We start from the raw sequence: 11,522 nt of genomic DNA, 5'->3' as shown, positions 1-11,522 counted from the left end.
TAGTCGGGAGTGGTGCTGACTGAAAACAGATGATTTGGAGCGATTCGCGCGCCATCTGTTGGTCATTCTAAGGACTTATTGAACTACCCTCGTATCTTAACCTTTAGTGACCACACTTCTGTGGAGTAACACGCTGACCACACTTGGGTTCAAAGGACCCAGGCGACAAAAATCGCTATTAAAAAAAAACAGTTGAATATTTTTACTTGCAAATTTTTTTAGAACTTCTCAAGAAGCAACTTTAAAAGATCATGTAGGTCGTATTAGCAAAAATTACATTTAAATATACTTTAAAAAATGTTGAAGTCCAAAAAGTAGAAAAAAAGACTATTTTCGTTTGAAAATGCATAACTTTTTTAATTTTCGATATTGAGCGCTAAAAATTTAGTTACGTCTTCTCCAGATATACAACTTTGACAAAAATAGTAATTCAGTGTATTATTCAAGAAGTATATTTATTTTGAGGAATGAATGACGGCAAAAAGGGAAAAAATAAATCATGTTTTTTTGTCAAAATACTCTATTATATTACTTGTCATAAAAAAATAATTTTACAAAATATTGATGAATCTTGAAATTAAACATAGTCGACATGAAATTAAGACAAGATGAAGTGATCTTCTCTTATTTTATATTACTGCAATTATTACACATGGAGACGCTGTACTTTTGGCAAGCAGCACGGCCACAAGAGGCGCATCCAATCTTTGTTTTTCGATCTTTTGTTGCACTGCAAATAGTACGCCATATGTCTTTAAAAAAAATTTTGGCATTGACAAATATACTTTCTAGACTTTATTATATAATCTGCTAAAAATAAACTAATAGTCCCAGTGTCATGATGAACGTCCTAAAGCATAGTTAAACTCTTCAACTATCGACGAATATTGCAATAGACCTGCTCGCTTTTCATTAAGGTACTTAAAATTTCGTTACAAATGATCTCTGGGTCCCGAAGACCCACGTGTGGTCAATAAGGGTTAAATAAAGCACAGTCGACTGAAATAAGGTAAACCATGCATCTAACTTTCAATCAGCAGTTCTGAAAATAAGTTGGAGGTAAGCTGAAATACATGTGAGGCATTCATTAGCGAAAATTAAGAAGCACGCCTTACTGAATTTCAATTTGGTTCTGCGGGCGACGCGGTCTTGTCTTTCTGCTCTGTTTATTTACTCTAGTCCGCATATCAAGTGATGCTTCGTCGTAAGTCTCCAAAAATTGCTAACACACATGGAGTTTTATATGGACCTTGAATTGTATTCCCTCTACTTGCGTATTTATATAGATTTATTTTAGGTCAGGACTCACGGGTCCGGACAGTTACCAAAATTGCAATATTTTTGGTTGTTCACTTTATTGATTGAAATACATTATTAATTTCAGATTTTACTATGTTCTTTTTGTGTCACCTTCAAATAAGGCTAATCTTCCAACTGAAACTAACTATTTCTTTTTTCAGTGTGATTTTATGTACCTGCAAGTAATTGCGGTAAATGAGACTCCGTTGTCAGTAATCCCGCATAGCTGGTGTATTTTAGGCATTTCAAAATAGCCCATGATGCCTTGAAAATAGTTGTTTGAAAATAAAATTCGTCAGCACATAACTTTCTTGGAATTTTTATGGTACATCTTTTTTGTTTTTTCAAAAAAGTAGTTTATTTTACCGTTTAAGAACAAAATAAATCTCTACATTTTTTTGGTAAGAAAATTATTAAATATTGACACTTCAACTCATTCCGTTAAACAAAGATCTTGATATGTTTGCATGAAAATTTAGAAGGTATTCTTCAAACTATTCTGAAGATGATGTGTTGCTTAAAATGGAATGTTTTTGTCACTTCAAAAAAGTTATTTATTTTGTTGTCAAGCCCATTAAAATAGTGCTAAACAATATTCAATGCCTTCGTTTAACGAGAAAATTTAAGGTGAGTTAAAACTGCTAGCGGACGAAATATTAATTAGGATATAATAAAGTTTTCTGAAAAGGATTACTTTAATTGAGCTATCTGCTTCAAAAATATGGAAACAAAAATTTTTAAAATAATTTTTGTAGAATAGTACCGGTTTTTGAAAAATACTTGAATTTAGTCAGAAATATCTAGAATCAATGGAGCAACTATCCACAAAAGTTGTCTAAATAGTTTACCAATTGTTTAAAAATTGATTGAGTTGCTTATAAGCCGAAAAGTGGATGAAAAAAAGATTCATGGTGATTCGCAGTGATCCGTCAATTTATTCAGATTAAATTTGAACAATTAATAGATAAAAGCCGTTTTTTAACTAAGTTCGCGAAATTTAATAAATAATTCGTTGTTTTATAAGCAATTATCCACATCGAGTATTTATGATAGAATAATTGTTAACATAAACTGTTTGAAAAATATTTTAAAATCTTAGGCATTTTTAAAGAAAAAATGGCGTTTCTTTCAAGTATTAGCGTTCTATTAATTGGTAACTATTAATTGCTATCGATTCACTGTACTAATGCTATTGATTGCTAACAACTCATAATCGTTCATAAAACTTCATTAACAAATACATTTTTCGGAAATTTCTAAAGATACAAATTTTTCTTTCAACGTGACAAACTGTTAATAAGTAATTTTGAAACTTCTTTTCAGAAAATTGGAAGGCCACCGACACAAACAAGTTTCGCGAACATTGTGTAAAACGAGCAGCCTTTTGTGTACAAGAATATAGTTAGTACTTCATGCTGGAATCAATCCATGAAGTTCTAATTTATGTTTCAAACGTAATGGAGTGCCTTATTGTCCTAATTGGCCAATCATAAAAAGAGGCAAAGAAAGCTTAGAATAATAAATAAAATAATAAATATAATAATAATAAAAATAATAAAAAGTTGCAGGGAAAACAATACCAGAAAAAGCATTCGTATTGACACAAGTACTGATTTACTGCATTACCTCTTATTCTCCGCTGATCTTTACGTAACGAGTTTCAGAACAGATTTCGTAAAAAGCGATAAAGTCAAAATCTGCTAATTTGTTTTGAAAATCATCGTTTGTTATTCAATTATAGCAAACAGCGATGTCTAAATATTTTTGTCAATATATTCCACGAGAAAAACGGCGTTTTTCGCTTACAAATGTATGAGAGGGCAAACATTTGTCTATAAAAGTATTAATCGCAGTAAAAATGGTAGATTAGTATCCAGGCTTAAAAAACTGTTTAAAAATAATTTATTAACAGTTAGTCACATTGAAAAAACCTGGTTTTTACTTTCAGAAATAGCGGAACAATTCATTTACTGATTAAGCTGACGTTTTTCTTAACAAATTCCTGAATTGTTGCCATTATTATTAACAATTAATATTAACAACTAAAGCAAGAAAAAACTAGACTTATGCCATTATAAATACCTTATATAATTGATTGTTTATAGATTAACAGATTATTCATCATCTTTTATTAACGGAAAACTTTTTGTCCATAAATTGTTGAAATTTAGTACGAACCAACTGTTAAACCTCTACCATTCTCCACGAAACAATTCACATTAACTTATTTGTTTAAAATAAATTGAGTCAATTAAAAAAATTGCGTAGTAACTGAACATCTTTGGGATCGTCCATAAATTACGTAACGCGTTTTTCTTTTCTTTGAATAAAGACGAGCATGAAATTGATGTGAAGTTGAGAAAGATACAACGATATAAACAAAAGAAAAAAGTGTTACGTAATATATGGACAATCCCTTTTTCGGAAAATTTTTTCAATTTTTCTAGGTAATTTTCAAGAATGAATCAATTTTTTTTAGTCAAAATTTGATTCGGAATTTTATCAAATTTTATTTTTCGTAATGTTTAAATCGGATAAAATTGTTATCTAAAGATCAAGTTGTCCATGGAACATTTCATCCGCTGAAAATTTTGGCTTACTCAAAATTCCCTCCATAGGCGAAGCAATGAAAAATTGTCTAGCCCTATTTCGATACTGCTTGACAAAAAAATTAATAACTTATTTCTGTAAAAAAATACAATTTAAACAGCATATTACATTTAGAATAGTTTGGAAGATAATTGTCTAAATTTTCATCTTAAAATATTTAGAAAGTCTTTAGAATATAGTTGATGTGAAAATATTTAATTATTTATTTTTAACTGAAAAATACAGTTTTTTGGATTTTTTCAAAAACGGTAATTCTCTACAAAGTGATTTGTTTAAAAATTTAATTTTCAAAAAGCAATTTTGTAGGCATCAGGGGCCAACTAAAGCGGCCTAAACCGGAAAAGAAAATTTCAGGTTAGTTTATTTTGCAGGTGATTTTTCGTGATTGCTAGTGATTGAAGATGATTGTGACTGATTTGACATGATTTATGTGATTACTTTTTATATGATTTCATAATTGTGAACTTTGGCTAATTAAAACTCATTGCAGATAAATTTACGTCATTCCAAAATATCCTAGGTTTTTAAATAAGTTTATGTGATTGCCATATACTTCGCGGGCTTGCGCAGTCAACTCCGAGTAATTGCAAATAGCTGGAAGTGATTTTAAGTAATTCAATAGATTTCACTTGATAGCACCCTCAATTCCTGGTAATTTCAGATGAGTGTGTATTGGTAGCTAGGTGAATTTATGTGATTACAAACGATTGCATGGTATTTCAGGTGAATCCACCTGCTTTAAAGTGGTAACAGGAGATCATAGCTGATTTCATGTAATTGTATTTGATTCAACGTAATTGCACGTTAATTTCAAGTAATTTCAGTGATTTCAGTGTGACTGCAGGCTGATTTCAGAATGATTTAATTTAAATACAGGTGACTGCGTGTCACTACAAGTGATTGCAGGCGAAATAAGTCGGTTTCAAGTGAATGTGGAATATTTAAATGGTTTCATGTGATATCTGGAGTTCTGCCTGATAGAATTACATTATGTGGGTACTCATGCTGCTCTTCTCAATAAGCTCCACTTCCTAAAACTAAAGTCTAAACTAAAGAATACACTGATGATCTCATTTAAGTGCGGTTTTTGGGATGGTCCTAAATGGCTTTGACTTGAATCAAATACAACATTCGCTCGCTCCGAACGTAAACATTTAAGGCCGCGTGAATAATTTCTGTTGGATTTGGTCGCATGCTAACAGCTGACGCAACTAACGTGCTCAGAAAATTCCATTTAATTACACAAGAAAGTCTACATAAAATCAACTGATTTAATCCTTCCAAGAACTGCTGACCCACGCAGCTTCACAGCAGTGTAGCAGTGTGTGACAGTGTCAACAATGGGTCGCCGCCAGAATACAATAGGCTGTTTACGTTTCCGCAGACCGATTTAGTCTCAAAGCCAGTCGCCAGGCTATCCGCGATACTGTACTTTCATAGGCGTTCTTGTGTAAATTTAATACAATCTTAGCAGTAATTTTCAATTTTAAATAACATAACATGAATCCTTCTTCATGTTAACCAAAAATACAATTCGATTTCAAGTTTAAAGATTAAACTAAGCAAATAAATAACAGAATTGACCTACAACTTTCATTATAAGGAACAATTCAGTCTTAGTTTTCTAGATTATTAATTTAATTGCAAATATTTTAAAAGATTTAAAGAAGTTAAATCACTTTGAGTTTTCATGCCCACTGTTATAACGAACCATATATTAAATTTAATACACATGTATATTAAATACACTACACCAACGTATGTTACATTTCAGTAGCGGTAGTACGTATTTGCTTCACACACATGTATATTAAACCTGATACAAATTGTTCTAACAGTGACCGACTCTGATGCTACACTGCTGTTTGTCACACCTGAATACTGCCTCTCTCTTGGTCCCGCGCTCCCTGCGTCGTCCAAATGCCGAGGATTGAAATTCTCGGGACGACTTGAATGAGAGTTACTTACATGAAATTCACAGTGCATTCTAAATTCCGCAGTAAAATATTCTATTAATATGAAAAAGTCGTTCTTACCCGTTATTCTCCCCAGTTTGTCATCGGGTAAGTAATTTGCCACAAGTCCAGCGATATGAGCGCCCACGCTGTACCCAAGCATGTGAATGTCCTCGACCCGAGTGCCACGGGGATGATCTCTCAAGTACCTTACCAACTGAGCAATACATCGTGAACAGAAATCTGGACCCCAACGTATTTGTGAAAGGCAGGGCTCCCGTACCAAAGAACCGTAATCGACGATTATTATATTGTAATCACCGCGAGTGAAAAACGCTGAAATCGCAATGTTTTAGAAAATGATTACTAATTTTAAAAAAATTGAAACAAATGGTATTAGGGGCCAACTTGTTAATAACTATTAGTAAAAAAGCAATAGAAAATCGTTAGAATCCATTTTGTTATACATTTTTTTTTATAAAAATATTATTACCATTTCGAAGATCAGTGCTCGGTGCTAAATTTCTCCCTCCTCCGAATCCGTGTATAATGATTTTCGTAGGATGTGATTTGTTGAAGCGCGAGTACAGAAGTGAGTTAAATTTTCGAACGTCCAGAACTTCTGGGTCTTTTTGAGTTTTCCTGAAGGATAAAATTGTAATTTTCATCCCTACACACACACACACACATATATATATATTCTTTTTAGTAAATATTGAGCATATACAATTAGATCTTGAACTTATTGAATTCGAGTATTTATAGAATTTATCATTAATTTTAAATATTATTTCAGGTTAATTTTGCTTTTACTTCACTAAATAAATTATCTTTTGCTTGTGGAAAAATTAAATTTCAATACAGAAATGACTTGTAGATTCAACTGATAATTTACGGTAAATAGTGTGCATACAGCGTTTTGATGAGCTATTATGGTGGCGCTAAATCGACTCTATAGAGATTTGTCATTCATAGCAGGTTTTTATGGATATTCGGTATAATGATGCAATACTGTTCAACAAGACGAGCCATATTAACCTACGCACAGTGCCGGCTCAATATGCCAATAAATAAAATTTAATATTTTTGAAAAAGTTAGTATGGGAATAATAAGGGTGTTCAGCGATTCTTCGAAACAAAATTCAAGGTCTTTTCTAGGTTTACAAGGTCAATACATCACGTTTTTCCAGGTCTCTTTTTTACATCAAATAATGAAATAAACTTTTGTTATACATGTAACGAATTAGCCATATCCTTTTTTATTGGCCAACAATCACGAACGAAAGCCGAATCATAAATAGATAAATTCTTAATTTTTTGTGAACAAAAGTGGTCTTTGTGAAGGCTTTTGAAATATTTGTGAATTCGCTAGAATTTTGTTGAGTATTTCAAATCTTATAGAGAAGGCTCGAAATTTCTGTAAAATCCTTCAAACATCTTTTGAACATATTTAAGGCTTTTGTAAAACCTTTAAAATATTTGAGAAATCTTTCTTTAATCTTTGTTTGTGAAATATTTTTAATCGTTTAAAATTATTATAATATTTTGAAATCTCCTTTTGGTTGAAACCTTTTGAAAATGTTCAAAATCATTCAAATGTTTTGAAATTTTTGAAATCTGGTGTACTACATCCTTGTTGAAATCTTTGAAATTCTTTAAATCTTTAGAAATCCCTATGAATTCTTTGAACCATTTGTGAGATCTTTCGGAAATCTTTTGTAATCGTTTCAAATCACTTGAAATTTTGAAATCTTTGTTGAATCTTCTGAAATATTTTCAAAATATTTTTAATCGCTTAAAATCTTATAAATTATTTGAAATCATTTAAATCTAGTGTACTGTACACTAAGTGAAATCTAAGTGAAATCTAAAATTCTTGTAATCTTTTAAAATCCTTATGAAGTCTTTGGAACATTTGTGAAATCTTTTGTATTCGTTCGAAATCATTGAAATATTTCAAATCTTTGTGAAATATTTAAAAAGCTTCCAAATAAAATTTGAAATCGTTTAAAGTCTTTGCAACGTTTTGAAATCTGGTGTACTTTACTGAAATCCTAGGTGAAATTTTGGAAATTCTGAAAACCTTTTTAAAGTCTAAAGAATTCTTTGAAATATGCGTGAAATTTGTTTACAATACTTTTTGTATTCGTTTAAAATCACTGAAATATTAAAAATATTCGTGAAATCTTTTGAAATATTAAAAAAAAAAATGGTAACTGCTTGAAATCTTTGAAATTTTGTGAGATCTTTGAAATCTGGTATTCATGTTTGTTGAAATCTTTAATATTCTTGGAAGCTTTGAAATCCTTAACTAAATCCTCAAATATTTGGTAACCTTTTGAAATCTGGTGTACTCTTAAAAACTGTGTGGTCAACCAAAAATTAAAAACTTATAGTATTGTTCACAATATTGAAGTCTGTTCTTTGCAATCTATAAAATAATTAGTGCAGTGTACCAAAAGTTCCTTAAAATGTCTTTATTTATTATGTAATAAATAAAACAAAAAATATATTTTTATGATTAAAGGACTTCTCAGTAGCAAGATGAAACGAGATGTTTGTTTTATAGTAGACTAAATGATTTAAATTATTTTTCGTGTTTTAATAAAATTACTGTTTCAAGAGCGAAAAAAATTCAAATTCATGGTTATTGTGAAAAATTTAAGGATATTTCCAGATTTTCACGGTTTAAAATAATGCACGGAGAATTTCAAAAAGGAAATGTGCTGCTCCAATTTTTTAATTAATTGTTATTCATCAAATATTCGTTAATTAAGATATGTGCTGATTGCGCATGCGTAATACACAACTGAACATGCGCAAAACGGCTAAAAATTCAAAAAGCAATATTTGGGGATAAAGAAGTCATAAATCTACTATCTGACAGCGAATTTGACTCGCCTAGAATTATTGCTCTATTTTCCTGAATAAAAAATCTGACATTATTGTCATGAATATTTTTATAATTAAATGAATGAATTATCTGAAAATAATCATTTATTTATTTCAATTTTAGAATTTTGTATTCTATGTTTACGGAAAGATTAAGCCTGGTATTTTATATTTCACTGATTGGAAATCTTTTTATTTCAAAATTAGAATATTTTATAATTTTCTCAATAGAATTATGAAATGAAAGTAAGGCAAAATGTTATTTGTTTTCACTTTCGATGGACAATTATTACCATAAAGAAATAAAAATGTTAAAGGTAGTTATTTTTTACTGGATATTTTCTAGTAACACATTTGAAGCATTCTGTTTTTGAAGTTTGTACGATTTTTCTTTGTTTTTGACTCTTTTATTTAGCAAATTTAAACATTTGTCCGTACAAGTCTATTATAAAACAACGCTAAATAATGAAATTTTTCATGAAGCGAATTATACAAAGTTTACTTTTCTGTGATATTGACGATTAAGTCAAAAGAAAGTGAAGATTAAAGAATGTTTTCGGAGATTTCATTTTATTGATTTAATTTTTAGGTTTTAAATGTTTAATTTACAAACAATTGGAAAAATCTACTAATTTACAACTAGTCCTCTATTTGAACTCACATTAATACAAATTCTAAAAATAAAACATGCTCATCTTCCAATTCAGTACCAAAATTAAAATTAAAAAATTTCAAACTTCATCTTGATGTCATAAATTTCAAATTTTGCCTCAGTCGACTCAATTAAAACGTTAAAAAGAAAAAATGGATCTCTTTCGATTTATAAAGGTTATAAAGCATCATTTCATGCCTTAAAACTCAATACACCAAAATTTCCTCGTGTCAAATACAATAAAAATGTTAAACTTGCAAAATTTGGCCACCTTCAACTCGAAACAAATATAGAAAAGTTTCCTTTCCAATGGAAAAAGTAATTAACTACTCAAATTTCTTCTCTTTCTTTTAAAATTATAGGATTATGAAATTCAACGATTTTTTTATACGTAAATCTTTTTGAGTTGAATTATTTTGGTTTAAAGTCGTTTCAAATTAACAATCGCCTGATTCTTAATAATACATAAAAATTCAACACTTTCACTTACAAATTAAGAATTAAAAAAAATTAAATAATTGAAATTGTATCGTTCTAAGCAGAAACTTATAACTTTAAAAAACGATTGAAGTTCTTTTATTTCAAAAAATGCGGTTTTAAATTTTTTATTTTTTATTATTTGATTTATAACCGCTAATTTTTAATAAATAGAAAAATTTGCAGAATACTTAAAAAGAGTTCTTTTTTCTAATTGAAAAAATTCAAATTAAATGTGTTAAAAATGGAATATTTTAGATTACAAACTTGTTTATTAGAATTGAGATTGAATAAAATATTTAAATTATGAATATATTAATTATAAATTATTAAAAATTTTCAAATGTTTTATAAAGTTCCAATCGGACGTTTAAATTTAGTTCACTACTAGGGCTTTCAGATTGTGAAAATTCAATTTCCAACTTTAAAATATGTAAATTTCTTAATTATAAACGGGTTTAGGGTCGTCTTGGAAAATCAGTATTGAACTGTTAACACTCAAACTAATTTCAGTTTAAAAAATCGTTAATTAATTCGTACAGTTGAAAAAATTAAAACATTTTTTATCAATACTTTTCAAATTTAAACGCTTATAACTTTTAATTGTCTACGTCATTAAAACTCCATAGATTTTGCTTCCAAAAATTTGTAAAATTCCCAGGCAAAATGTAAGTCAAATTATTGAGATCAGATAGTCAGATAATTCTTCGCATGGCCTTAAAATACTCGTACTATATAACCGATATTTTTTTCTCGATATTATAAGGGTGCGGTGAAGCGTGAGATTTAGTGGAAACGTGCCGCAGTAGTTTTCGATTTTTCATATAATTAAAAGCATATGACTATAATATAATTAACTTAATCTGTATTCAATAGATCGTCTCATTCTACCTAACTGCTCTGTAATTTTTATTTCATAGTTATATTATTTCTTGCTGAATCGTGGATTCAGTTATAATGCATTTTTATTAATCATTTTTATTCTATTCTATATTATATATGGCGGCAAACTTGAATTCTTGTTCACACAAAAATTAATTAGCATGTATTATTGATTTTTCTTATTATTTAATAAATACTCATTATCATCCTCTATAAAATAGTGAATTCCTTCTTCGCATTTCTATATCAAATATATAAATATATAACAAGTAAACTCAAAACAGATACATTCTTTTTCTCCCCTCTTTTGACTATTTATCTAAAAAACGTTTATTGTATCCTGTTTTCGACACTTAACGGTAAAAGATCAGAATTGTTCTATTTTTTATTTTAAGCAAATGTTATTATAATTAGTGTGTACTTCGATCTTCGTTTTTTCTTTATTGCCGTATATATATATATAGTTTAAAAATTGTATTTTAATTAATTCTATTTGTTTAATTATCTACCAAATGCATGAAACTAATCCTTATTTTGGTAATATCTTCGTAAAAAAATGTTTTTCACTATAGTAAAGATGTTTATTTTTTATCTTTAAAAAAATGTTCAGAATGTTAACAAGGCAAAAAAAACCAACAAATTCGGACAAGCACATAAAGTTTTCTGTGCATTTGTTGACCTAGAAAAAGCTTTTGACAAGGTAGATAGAAGTAAACTTTGGGAAATTCTGAAAGAGTATGGAGTCAATGGATGGA

The 11,522-nt window shown here is 29.2% G+C and overlaps 1 protein-coding gene across 1 annotated transcript in view; it reads right to left on the bottom strand.

The window, feature by feature from the left end:
* LOC117168835 (lipase member H) overlaps positions 1-11,522 on the bottom strand; it is a 27,971-nt gene that overhangs the window by 5,463 nt on the left and 10,986 nt on the right. Inside the window, exons 3-4 of the mRNA XM_033354689.1 lie at positions 6,358-6,506; positions 5,946-6,200 (exon numbers count right to left, since the gene is read on the bottom strand). Of these exons, the coding sequence (XP_033210580.1) occupies positions 5,946-6,200; positions 6,358-6,506 (404 nt within the window). The remainder of the gene's footprint in view (positions 1-5,945; positions 6,201-6,357; positions 6,507-11,522) is intronic.

Source organism: Belonocnema kinseyi, chromosome 1 (assembly GCF_010883055.1).
Source record: "Belonocnema kinseyi isolate 2016_QV_RU_SX_M_011 chromosome 1, B_treatae_v1, whole genome shotgun sequence".
Taxonomy (NCBI): Eukaryota; Metazoa; Arthropoda; class Insecta; order Hymenoptera; family Cynipidae; genus Belonocnema; species Belonocnema kinseyi.
This window is presented reverse-complemented; position numbering and strand designations above follow the sequence as displayed.